This window comes from Raphanus sativus, chromosome 8, assembly GCF_000801105.2.
Source record: "Raphanus sativus cultivar WK10039 chromosome 8, ASM80110v3, whole genome shotgun sequence".
In the NCBI taxonomy this organism is placed as follows: Eukaryota; Viridiplantae; Streptophyta; class Magnoliopsida; order Brassicales; family Brassicaceae; genus Raphanus; species Raphanus sativus.
Window position 1 is genome coordinate 12739045 of NC_079518.1, and position 11965 is coordinate 12751009.

General features: G+C 39.5%; 4 protein-coding genes and 1 pseudogene across 5 annotated transcripts; 2 read left to right on the top strand and 3 right to left on the bottom strand.

Moving 5' to 3' along the window:
* LOC130498978 (uncharacterized) lies at nucleotides 1-1198 on the bottom strand. The gene is made up of 3 exons (XM_056992852.1): nucleotides 367-1198; nucleotides 224-282; nucleotides 1-135 (listed from the first exon to the last, which is right to left on the bottom strand). The coding sequence occupies exons 1-3, from the start codon at nucleotides 1196-1198 to the stop codon at nucleotides 1-3; spliced, it is 1026 nt and encodes a 341-aa protein (XP_056848832.1).
* A 1219-nt stretch (nucleotides 1199-2417) lies between these two features.
* Nucleotides 2418-4574, bottom strand: LOC108835685 (glutathione S-transferase T3-like). Its single transcript, XM_056992853.1, has 2 exons — nucleotides 4149-4574; nucleotides 2418-3828 (listed from the first exon to the last, which is right to left on the bottom strand). The coding sequence occupies exon 2, from the start codon at nucleotides 3306-3308 to the stop codon at nucleotides 2418-2420; it is 891 nt and encodes a 296-aa protein (XP_056848833.1). The 5' UTR covers nucleotides 3309-3828; nucleotides 4149-4574.
* Nucleotides 4575-4992: 418 nt separating this feature from the next.
* Nucleotides 4993-5893, top strand: LOC108821345 (E3 ubiquitin-protein ligase BOI-like). Its single transcript, XM_018594386.2, has one exon. It carries the CDS (start codon nucleotides 5056-5058, stop codon nucleotides 5758-5760), a length of 705 nt encoding a protein of 234 aa, XP_018449888.1. The 5' UTR covers nucleotides 4993-5055; the 3' UTR covers nucleotides 5761-5893.
* Nucleotides 5894-7371: 1478 nt separating this feature from the next.
* LOC108818919 (pentatricopeptide repeat-containing protein At4g02820, mitochondrial) lies at nucleotides 7372-9958 on the top strand. 2 transcript variants are annotated; one of them, XR_008938027.1, is made up of 3 exons: nucleotides 7372-7802; nucleotides 7914-9306; nucleotides 9790-9958. XR_008938027.1 is itself a non-coding variant. In XM_018591873.2 (2 exons), the coding sequence occupies exons 1-2, from the start codon at nucleotides 7476-7478 to the stop codon at nucleotides 9171-9173; spliced, it is 1587 nt and encodes a 528-aa protein (XP_018447375.1). In that variant the 5' UTR covers nucleotides 7372-7475; the 3' UTR covers nucleotides 9174-9495. The 2 variants fall into 2 exon arrangements, 1 of the variants encoding a protein (XP_018447375.1); XM_018591873.2 differs by lacking the exon at nucleotides 9790-9958 and having other exon boundaries at nucleotides 7914-9495.
* Nucleotides 9959-9974: 16 nt separating this feature from the next.
* On the bottom strand, nucleotides 9975-11428 carry LOC108818920 (uncharacterized; annotated as a pseudogene).
* Between the last annotated feature and the right edge of the window lie 537 nt (nucleotides 11429-11965).

Below are 11965 nucleotides of genomic sequence, written 5' to 3' on the forward strand. Positions count from 1 at the left end.
TTAATTGTTGATGGATTTGTTGATCTTGAACTTCTTTTCGACGAGCATTTGATTGGGGCTGTCTTGTAGATTTTTTAACGGTAAATGTAAAATCGTCATCTTGAAATTCCTCAACAGTGCGTGCATCTTGTTCATCTTCGACAATCATATTATGGAGTATGAGACATGCTTTCATAATATTTGAAATTTTATTTTTATCCCATAACTTAGAAGGATTTTTAACCACGGCGAACCTAGCTTGCAAGACCCCAAAGGCACGCTCAACATCTTTTCGAACGGATTCTTGTTTTTGAGCAAATAAAGAATGTTTCAGAGTTTGTGGTAGACGGATTGATTGAATAAAAGTCGCCCATTTTGGATAAATACCATCCGTGAGATAGTAAGCCAAATTGTACTCCCTCCCGTTGACATGAAAGTTTACTTCCGGAGCTATGCCCTCAATAATGTCATCAAAAACAGGTGATCTATCAAGAATATTAAGATCGTTCATAGTACCTGGAGCTCCGAAAAAGGCGTGCCATATCCAGAGATCATATGAAGCAACCGCCTCCAACACAATAGTTGGTTTATTGGTTCCCCGTGAATACATTCCTTTCCATTCTTTTGGGCAATTCTTCCACTCCCAATGCATACAGTCGATACTTCCAATCATCCCGGGAAACCCCCGTTCTTCATTAAAATGGAGTAGTCTTTGAAGATCTTCCGGTGTGGGACGTCTAAGATAATGATCGCCAAACAAGTGGATTATTCCGGCGGCAAAATAATGCAAGCATTTCCTAGCTGTTGTTTCAGCTAGTCGTACATATTCATCAATTGCATCAGCTCCACCACCATACGCCAGTTGACGAATTGCCGCAGTACATTTCTGGAGCGGAGAAAGACTCTTTCGTCCCACTGCATCTTCTGTTGGTCGAAAATACGCTACTTCTGTCGAGAGACGATGGACAATACTCAAGAACAATGATTTGTTCATTCGAAACCGGCGCCGGAATAAATTGTGAGAGTAAGTTGGAGTATCGCTAAAGTAGTCATTCCAAAGCTTCTCGTGGCCTTCTTCTCGGTTTCTCTCGATAAAAATACGCCTTTTTCTCTCTTTTGGTTCTGGAATTTGATCAAAGTCTTCCTCAAAATCATCAAACATGTCATCAAAATCGTCACCATTATCTTTGTGGTAATGGTAATGAGAAGAAGAAGCCATTTTTAAACAAAAAAAAAATAAATATGCTTGTGATTTATTTTGAAAAGAAAGAGAAGTGATCCTTCAACTCAGCATACGAGTGATGCTTTATAGTTGAGTAAAAATGTATATTGTGATTTCTGAAATATAGTACATCTTGTGACTCTATACTATAGTACATCTTGTGACTCTATACTATAGTACACCTTGTGACTCTTTGGTAACTTTACCAACCACAAGAATGAAAAACACATGTTATAACAAACTACATGTCTTACAAAGCCGAGAAGGAGTAGAAATTCATTACAAATTACATGAGAAGTATTGAAAGGTAAGAAAGAGTGCAAAGCCGAGAAAGATTAGAAATCCAATACAAATTACACATGATTCTAAAACCACTCATTTGATTTACTTAAACATGACAAACATTCCTATTAAAACTAACAGGAAACCCATAACACCAACCAAGTATTGAAAGCCGATGGTAACCCTTGAATACTTCTTGCCTAACTCACACACCATCTTCTCAACCGCTTCCAGTTTCTGCTGAGTCTCATAGTCACCCTCCGAGGGTAATGCTAGAGCTTCTACCTTCTGAGCCAATTGAAGCGTGTGTATATCCCTCGCCCTCATCTCCTCCATAACTGCCACATCCCACCACTTCCATACATGGCAGTCCCCATCATCTTTATTGTCACAAGTATAGTACCTCCTTCCCGGATCATTGGTGCTCTTAGAAGTGGCTAGAACAGGCTGACTACCACAGTAGCATACCTGAGGAAACCCGAACTCTACCTCGGGTTGAGGAGGATACTGAACCTGCTCACGATAATTGGACTCAATCTCAGCTTGGTCTCGTCGTATAAGATCCTCTGTCTCGCTGTAGATACTGTCAGCTGTCTCCCCATACTCAGAAGAAGAAGGCTGAGTATAGCTATAGTCCTGTCCCATGTTCAGCTAAACCTGAAAAAAAAATAAACAAGGTCAAGAAACAAGTATATTAAATAAGACAGAAGCCAAGAAACAAACTGATTATATTACATAGAAGTTGATTATATTACATGCGTGGAAACAAAGTACATTATATTACATAGCCGCAAAGAAACTACTAGAGTATATTACATATCGAAGCAAACAAGCAAACAAGCAAAGAAGCAAACAAAGTAGATGATTAAAACAAGTTAAAATCAAACAAGCAAACAAACAAACAAGATGCAGAGTCGGTGAGTTAATCCTTGGTTTAGAAATACTGGGCCACTATCTTATCCTTCACAATTTCCTCAGCCTCGGTGAGTTGATCTTTTTTTGCAAGAAGAGTGTCTAGTATGGCTAGCTTAGACAACTTCTCCTTCTCAGCGAAATCTTCCTTCTTTATTTCCCAAATGCTCTTATAATCCTCAACACTCCTCCCTTGCTTCGAATTCCTTCTTGCTTTTGCAGCTTTGACACCTTCAGGGCGGGGCTCATTATCACCAACAAACACAGAAGCTTCAGAACCTTCGACACCATCAACACCATCCTTTCTCTTTGAACTCCCAGCAGCCTTAGGAGGAGGGTTGAGGTTAAGCCATTTCTGGTCATACCTCAACACACACCATGCATGCTCGAGGTTGAATTTTATGTTGTGATCAGAGTGGTAGATGTCGTGAGCGGCCTTGAGAACATCATTCTCGTTTTGACCACTGCGGTTCTGCCTCTCTGCAGCTGCATAGGCACCACAGAATCTCTGGGTTAACTCATTTATTTTATGCCATCGCTGCTTCAAATGTTTATGCAGCCTCTTTGGACCACCATTTGTAACATGAGGACTTGCTTCGAAGTATTCAGCAACTCTTTTCCAGAAGGTCTGTAACTTTTGTTCATTGCCGACAATGGCATCCTTGGATGTGTTGAGCCAGGCACTGATTAGCACCTCATCATCAGCTGGTGTCCACTTCTGTCTCTTTCCACGCTGCGGTGGTGTGTCTTCAACTGGAGTTGGAGCGTCAGACTGTGAACTGAAGAGAGGGATTTCCGACGATTGGGAATGAAAACTATCATAACCGAAGTTCCCATTGCCAACACTATCGTGTTGACTGCTCAGGAGACCTACATAGCCAGAAGACAGGCTATATGGATTACTTGAACCCATTGCAGTAAGAAGAGAGAAGAGATTATAGAAGAGAAAGGTTTAGGCAGAGAAGAGAGGAAGAAGATGATGGAGATTGAAGGATAGGTTGGTGTTTATTAATAGGAACGATAATAAAGCCTAACCATAAACTACCAAAGTCATATCAGAGTTATTACACATCTCCTCCTAAACGTTATTGCAAAGTAACTAGATTATCATCTCAGTATATCAAAGAAGACAGTTTTTGGTTGCAAACTAACTAGATTATCATCTCAAAGTAGCAAAGAAAACTAACTATGATATACAGTTACTAAACATTTAAACAACCAACTTGTTCAAGTGCATTAAAGTTACACAACCAACCATGTCTAATCACAACCAACCATGTCTACACGTTTTCAATCACAGTTAATTACCTCTATGCCTACTAGTTCTAACTATTTGAGTTCAAGTGCTAGTGATTTACCTTGTACTTTGGAGGAAATGGTTTGACTTGTTGTAGTTATCCGGGTTTGCGAGAGCCAAATCTTCACCTCAACTACTAGCTCGCTCACAATCAGAAGGAATAAAATATATCAGTTTCATCAAATATGAGTATTGGTTTTGCAAACAATAAACAAAACGATTCGAAATTAACCCTAAACCAAGAACGATAAACTATTTACAATCAATCAAAACCCTAGATCAAGAATGACAACAAAACGATTCGAAATTAATCAAATCATTAATCAAACGGATAACCAAATCATTAATCAAACGGATAGACTCAATTGCTACGATTCGAAAATAACAAAACCCTAGATCGACAACGACAACAAAATATATACAATCAATCAAAGGCACTAGATCGAGAACACATACCTTCTTCACCTTCGTATCAACTCAAACGCCAAGGAGAACCATCAAGAAAGAGAACCGTCGAGAAAGAGAACCGTCGAGAAAGAGAACCGTCGAGAAAGAGAACCGTCGACACCGAACAGCCGTCGAGATGGATGCCAAGGAGAACCGTCCACACCGAACCGCCGAGAAGAACCGTCGAGAACGAACCACCGTCGAGACCGAACCAATCGCCTTCTCAATCGCCTTCTCTCTGCAAAAGGTTTCAAAAAAAAAGAAAAAATCAAGTTCTGATCGAAACCGATGAAACGCATCGTTTCCACACCTAAGAGCCATCGCCCACTAAAAACACGACACGTGCCTCCTAAGGACGACCACATTTGTCCTTAGATAAGGGACGTCCCAAAATATATCGGGCCTTTTTTGATTTTCTTTTCGTCACTTTTAACTTAAGGACGCGTTAACATACGTGCGATAATGTTGCTCTTAGGAAACATACATAAGTGCAGGAAACATGCATGGGTGCATCGAGAAGACCAAAAAATAAATATTACAAAATTCTTAAACAAATGTACTTTCACAGACTTGATATTGCCAATTTCAAGAAAGATATATTACATATATTTTGTCCACAAATATAAATAGCTATACAAGAAAATATTATTTTAAGCTTATAGTATCCCCAAATTTATTTTTACTACAAATAATTCTAATATAATACTCAGAAATGTACAAAATATATAGTATTTTATGTAAAATCAAATGTTATCCTCATACTACTAAAAAATATAGAAAATTAAATAATTTGACTTTTTCTCTCACTTAAATAAAAGCCAAACCCCATCGATTTCTTCAGACACCACAACTCTCCTTCTCCCTTTCCTTCTCTCTCTTTGTTCAGCTTCTCAGAGCTTTTTAAACAAACGTATCAATGGCTGTTGAAGCATCTACAAAACGTCCAAGAGGATCTCAGTACCTTAACACAGACGCTAACTTAGCGCCTTCTGTTAAACGGAGGTCAGGCGCGTTTGGTTTATCATCATCATCGATAAACGCTGAACTCTTATGTCAGATTCAAAACCAGCAACAGTTGGAGATTGATAGGTTCGTAGCTCAGCGAACGGAGAAGCTTAGAATAGAGATTGAAGCACGTCAGCGAACTCAAACGCGGATGCTAGCAGCTGCGGTTCAAAACGCGATAGCCAGGAAGTTAAAAGAGAAAGACGACGAAATCGTACGGATAAGAAACGTTAATTTCGTTTTACAAGAGCGAGTCAAGAGTATCTACGTAGAAAACCAAATCTGGTGCGATATCGCTCAAACCAACGAAGCACACGCTAACAACCTTAGAACAAACCTCGACCAAGTTCTGGCTCAAGTAGTAACGTTACAAACAGCAGCAAACGCTGTAGAAGACGATGCCCAATCTAGCTGCGGAAGTTGGGTTGAAGGTGGTGAAGCTATTAGGGCGGTCAGTAGCGGTTGCAAGCGGTGCGGTGAGAGACAAGCTAGTGTGTTGGTGTTACCTTGTCGTCATCTGTGTTTGTGTGCCGTTTGTGGTTCGGCTTCGTTACGAGCTTGTCCGGTTTGTGGTTCGGTTATGAACGCTAGTGTACATGTTAACATGTCTTCTTAAAAAAAACATGTCTTCTTGACCGTCTAGAAGTTTTAGTAAAGGATTAAAATGTAAAAGAAAGGATTTTCTTTTTGTTGTAAGTTTTTCCTTAACTCCTGTAAATTATAATTTAATTCTTGAATTTCTATACAGACTTTATGGAATCCAAGAATAGAAGTTGCAAAAAGATGAAATAATTCAAGTTCGAAGAGAATTTCAAAACTCACAAAAAGCTCCGGATCTCTTACTATGTAAAGGAAAAAAAATCCCCCCAAAAATGAGTAGAAAAATATAAATTCATTATAGTGGATTAAAAGATTCTTAATTGTTTGAAATGTGTATATAATATTCCAAAGCTCTTTCAAAGTTGCACCGTAGGTTGGTTACTTTATTCTCAAAGTGAATTACATGAGTTTGAATGATATAACGCTTAGTTTGATAGATTTTCAGAATGTCCATACAAATTGAAAAATTATCTATAGATATTACTGTTAGAGCTTGGCAGTATCTTTTATCTTTCTAACACCACAAACTATATAAACAAGAAGAATCATACTCAGCAACCGATAATAAAATAAGTTATCAAAGAAGAAATATATAGAAAGAGTCTGAATTTGATTTGCCTCAACGACATTTTCAGTTCAGTCATCGTAGTTGACCTGTAATAAATATTTCAAATTTGGATCATCATTTGCGGTGCTTATCTAGACAACCAAAAAACCTCCCCACTAAAATGGTTTCACCTAGTTTTTTTTTTTGTCAGGTTTATTATGCTATTAGAAATAATGAGAAATATTTTATAGACGATATTACAGCTGACCATTCTACATGCCTTATGATAATTCATGTCTGACTGCATCACCATGAGCCGTCCTATGAGATCCATTCCTGACAGTATTCCTTGCGCCATGCTGAAGATCCATTGTAAAATTTGTCTCCAATATTCTGCATAATTCGCCTTCTCCGGGAATTGAAACCCAGACCTCCTGATGTAAAAACTGCGTCGCCTGGGATTCGAACCCCAGACTTAAGTGTAGAAACCTTTAAACCTTGACTACTAGACCACGGTGCTTCCACTGGTTTCACCTACTAATATATAATTTTTGTAAAATTTTGCTAATAAGTTTTTTTTAATGTCTGGATCGATTATCATCGATTAATTATATGCTATTACAACAATGAGAATATTACAAACAATTATACAGCCGACAATTTTATCATCCTGTGAGATTACACGTACCACTCTGAACCGTTTTATGAGATACATGTTCGATGGTACGTTTTGCACAAAGCTGAAGATCTCATGTAACCTGTTTTTCCATAATCTGCATAATTTGGTATTTTCCAGATTTTGAATCCTAGATCTCTGGGTGTAGAAGCAATTGAATCCTTAGTTAAACCATTGGACCAAGGAGACTTCCACCTTGCTAATATGTTTAGTTGTCCTTTTTTTTTGGTTAATATGTTTAGTTGTCCTAGTGGTTAGAAATGAGGGAAGTCAATAGCTTGTTCCGGTTTCGCAGCAAACCGTAGACTTTTCTTGTATTTTCCGGCTTTAATTCATTAAATTGAAATTACAAGTTTACCCTCGTATATTTTTTTAAATTCTCTGCAACCCTAGCCTACCAATTCTGTTCGAAGTTTCTCGTTTTAGCATCACGTTTTTGCAATCTTCGGAGCTGGTTTCACTGATTCCACGGTTAAATCGACAAAAAAAAAACAGCCCCCAAACGCACATGAATCTAAACATTTTTCTCCGCCGTACTCGGCCAACCCTATCCTCCCTCTGCCGCCTTTTCTCCGCCGCGACGGTGGACACGACGGCGACTGGAGCTCTGGTCAAGACTAACAGCGGAGGAGACAGAAAAGAATCCAGAGTAGGAGGAGGAGGAGGAGGGAGAGACACTCTAGGAGGGAGGCTATTAACCCTTACGTATACCAAACGCAGCGCCGTCGTCACTATCCGCAAATGGAAAGAAGAAGGCCATTCCGTACGCAAGTACGAGCTTAATCGGATCGTTAGGGAGCTTCGCAAGATCAAGCGATACAAACACGCTCTTGAGGTTTCCTCATTTCTCTGATTTAAAAAAAAAACTGTTATAATGTGATCTGATAAGTGCCTTGATCTGTTAGTTATCTGATAAGTGGATTGATTTTGATTTGAACTGGTGCAGATATGTGAGTGGATGGTTCTGCAGGAAGATATAAAGCTGCAACCTGGTGACTATGCTGTGCATTTGGATTTGATTTCCAAAATCCGTGGCCTTAATAGTGCTGAGAAGTTCTTCGAAGACATGCCGGATCGAATGAGAGACCATGCGGCATGCACGTCTCTTCTCCATAGCTACGTGCAGAACAGGCTCTGCGATAAAGCGGAGGCCCTGTTCAAGAGAATGGCCGAGTGCGGTTTATTGAAATCTTGTTTACCTTACAATCACATGCTATCAATGTACGTATCGAAAGGGGAGTTCGAGAAGGTTCCCGAGATGATCAAGGAGCTGAAGAGGAGCAAAGCGTCGCCTGACGTTGTTACGTATAATCTATGGATGACTGCTTTCGCCTCTGGGAACGATGTGGAAGGTGTGGAGAAAGTTTATCTCAAGGCGAAGGAGGCGAAGTTGGATCCGGACTGGGTGAGTTACAGCGTGCTGACGAATCTGTATGCGAAGACTGGTAATATCGAGAAGGCGAAACTCGCTTTGAAGGAGATGGAGAAGTTGGTGTCTAAGAGAAACAGAGTTGGTTATGCGTCTCTGGTAAGTCTGCACGGGAACTTGGGGGATAAAGATGGAGTTGAGTCGACGTGGAAGAAGATTAAGTCATCTTTCAAGAAGATGAATGATGCGGAGTATCTCAGCATGATATCTGCTGTGTTGAAGCTTGGAGAGTTCGAGCAGGCCAAGGGTTTGTACGATGAATGGGAGTCTGTTTCCGGGACGAGAGATGCTAGGATCCCGAATCTTATCCTTGCTGAGTACATGAACAGAGAGGAGATGCACCTGGGAGAGAAGTTTTACGAGCGGATAGTGGAGAAAGGGATCAACCCTAGCTACTCCACGTGGGAGATTCTCACGTGGGGGTATTTGAAGCGTAAAGAGTTGGAGAAAGTGTTGGACTGTTTCGGGAAAGCTATTGATGCTGTGAAGAAATGGACTGTGAATGTGAGGTTGGTTAAAGCAGTGTGCAAGGAACTCGAGGAACAAGGAGATGTTAAAGGAGCGGAGAAGCTTATGACTATCCTTCGAAAGGTTGGTCATGTGAACACTCAGCTCTATAATTCTTTGTTGCGTACCTACGCGAAAGCCGGTGAAATGGCACTCATAGTTGAAGAGCGGATGGCGAAGGACAATGTGGAGATGGATGAAGAGACTAAGGAGCTTATAAGACTAACAAGTCTAATGCGTGTGACTGAAATCTCCACCACCATTTCTTGAGCCTGAAAGCTTGCAGAGTTAGGATAGGTCTGCAATTTTCACAAACTGAACACGTTTTGGAGTGAATCCATAAAGAGCTTTTGCTATATTTAGAGCTCAAGGAGAGTGATGTCCAAAGCTGCAAAGGATTGCTGTGAGTTTTCTTTTCATTGTCTCCATTTTTGTCAATTTAATATTGATAAAACTTTTTTTTGTTTGGTGCCAATTTTTATATGTTGGTTTCTTTTCTCTATAGTCAGTTCTCTATAGGATGATGATTCTACTTAATAGAAAAATAATGTGATCACGTTATATTCTAATATAAGGAGGCACCGAAACATGAGTTGAGCTACAATGAAAAAGATGGAAAACTTGGGTTGATAATACATGTTTTGTAAGGAGATAAACAACTTTCTCTTCTCATTTTCACTCAGCAACAACTAATTTAGGATCAAATAATGGGAGCTACTGCACAGTGTGGCATGAACCACAAATCTCTCTACCTACCAAAAAGAAGGAATTACATTCAAGTTTTTTTTTAATTAGCAGGGATAGTCAAATAATCATAAATTGACATGCACCAGACTGGTGTGATTAGCCACTACTAACAACTAAAACTCTTTATCGAAAAATGCAGATTTATTAGGATTGTTGTTGACTAATGAGGAACAGAGATAAGTTCATCATCAATCCAACAGGAGAGATTACATTCCGTGTCAACTTTTTTCTTTTTCTTTTTGTTTACTATGTAGAAGATGAATAATATCATACATCGTTTTATTGAAAACTTGATAAACTTTTACTTCCCCCATGTCGAGAATATTAAACTAAGACATAGCCTTTCATCACTGTCACAGCTTTGCCAGTAAGCAAGACTCTCTGTTTCTCCTTATCATAATGCACCTAGAAAACCAAATTTTCAAAATGAAAAATGCTGAAAAGCTTTTTTGTAGATAGAGAGGAGTTACGGCGTAAGCAACAAAGTCAGTTTTGTTCATCTTGAGGCTCCAGTAATGTGCTAATGCACAATGTGCACTTCCACAGACGGCATCCTGAAACCAAGCAAAAGAGGTCAAGACGAGCAAGGTTGACCTCATAGCTGCTTGCTTCTCCCATTTATAAAATGAAAATGCAGGCTACATTTTTAAAACAACCTCATCGACTCCTAACTTGGGGGCAAAGATCCTACTACAGAAATCATATGCAGATCCTTGAGGTGGAGCAGCAGCTGTAACAATTATGATTTTTCCAGGGCATTTCAATATATCATCCATTCTTGGCTGCAGTTCAGTGACAGATTCCCAAGTTTGAAGCACAACCTGAAAATCAGATGGATATATATGAGAGCACACATTGGAAAAGATAGATAGATAGAAACTGCTTACAATGATCTTATCAGTTGAAGATGCTTTGGAAGCTCCATTGAAGGCTTTGGAGATGATTTTATCAGTTGTGGTTCCTCTGATATCAACAATGGTAGCTCCATTCAAGGCTTTGGAAAACATGAGCTTATCATTGGAGTTGTAATCACAAGTAGGAATCACAGGAAAATCCAATTCGATCAAGAAAGATTCCGTCTCTTGGAAGCCAAAGAACTTGAGAGTTTCTGAAACCTTTTTAGCGGTTAGTGTCCCCGACCGGGTGAGAAACTCAACTGTGTCTGAACCAACAAAACCGTTTGAGAAGAGAGTGTGAGCAGAGATGCTAAGGTCGCATGAGCACAGAGATCCACCTGCGGAGAAAGAATCAAGTTCTTGTCATTTGAATTCTCTTGGATGATAAAGAATTATGGAATGGTTCAGAAACCTCTGTGGTTGGAGTGAACCACCGGAGCAAGAAGTAATGTGGTGAATGAGAGGAAGTGATGGGGGGAATAACAAAACAAGTCAAGGGAATGTTGAATTCAGCGGCAAGAGACTGAAGCCAAGAGTCATCTCTCTCATTCTTTCCATCAAGAATGCACACTACCGCTGGGTTTCCCTTGAAGGCTGAGTCAGTGAATGCATCAACCTGTATATCAGCAACACTCATGCAATTCTTAGAGCAAAGAAGAAGGAAATGAAGTTACAACAAGTACATTGTCTGTCAGAAAAACAAAAAAAAAAAAGAAAAAACCAGTTACCATGTAGAAGTTTAGAGGCTTCTTCATGATCATATGACTATATAATACGCCTCTTCTTCTGTTTTGAAATCCGCATTTTCGACTTGAATTTATATTCAGCAAACATACAACTCTAGAGATAACGTCGTGTTCCACGTTGTGTCTAATAATAAGGCTGTGATGGGTAATACATCTTCTCTGTCAAGACAAAGACGTAGCATTAGAGAGCTGTTATTCATCTGGACCCTAAAAGATTTTTCTCGAAACTCAAAGAAAATGCAAAGTTATTAGGATTGTTTACGGTTGAGTAGCATTTCAGATATAGATTCGTACGAGAGGAAAGAGTCGGGAAACAAAGGAAAAGTGAAGAAATGTGGCTAATCACTTGTTGTCCTGCAGTACCAAATCGGCTCATCCCGCATTGGCCTGATTCCGTGAGAATCAAGCCCGTGAGGCTTTTTGTGTGGGTCTAGATATCTCTTGACCAAACCCACCCCGCCACAAGTCTTATTGGATTAGACATGTGGTCCAAGTCTTCAATTGCCATCTCTAACCTTAATACACTTGTCAGATTAGACGTGTCAAAAGTGGTAGACATATATCAGAAAATGGTGTAATTAAAATGAGCTTTAAAAGTTTTCAAGTATATGAAATTATGAATAAGCTGAACTAATATAAAACGAATTTAAGCTCACTGAAATGGACATTGCTT

What these genes read in the sequence shown, in the direction of transcription:
- LOC130498978 (XM_056992852.1), bottom strand. Translation starts at nt 1,198, where the DNA reads ATGGCTTCTTCTTCTCATTACCATTACCACAAAGATAATGGTGACGAT. An exon ending in GGCTTACTATCTCACGGATG is followed by an intron (nt 283 to 366) that starts GTATTTATCCAA and finishes CTCAAAAACAAG; the next exon opens with AATCCGTTCGAAAAGATGTT. An exon ending in TGCAAGCTAGGTTCGCCGTG is followed by an intron (nt 136 to 223) that starts GTTAAAAATCCT and finishes TGATTGTCGAAG; the next exon opens with ATGAACAAGATGCACGCACT.
- LOC108835685 (XM_056992853.1), bottom strand. Translation starts at nt 3,308, where the DNA reads ATGGGTTCAAGTAATCCATATAGCCTGTCTTCTGGCTATGTAGGTCTC.
- LOC108821345 (XM_018594386.2), top strand. Translation starts at nt 5,056, where the DNA reads ATGGCTGTTGAAGCATCTACAAAACGTCCAAGAGGATCTCAGTACCTT.
- LOC108818919 (XM_018591873.2), top strand. Translation starts at nt 7,476, where the DNA reads ATGAATCTAAACATTTTTCTCCGCCGTACTCGGCCAACCCTATCCTCC. An exon ending in GATACAAACACGCTCTTGAG is followed by an intron (nt 7,803 to 7,913) that starts GTTTCCTCATTT and finishes GAACTGGTGCAG; the next exon opens with ATATGTGAGTGGATGGTTCT.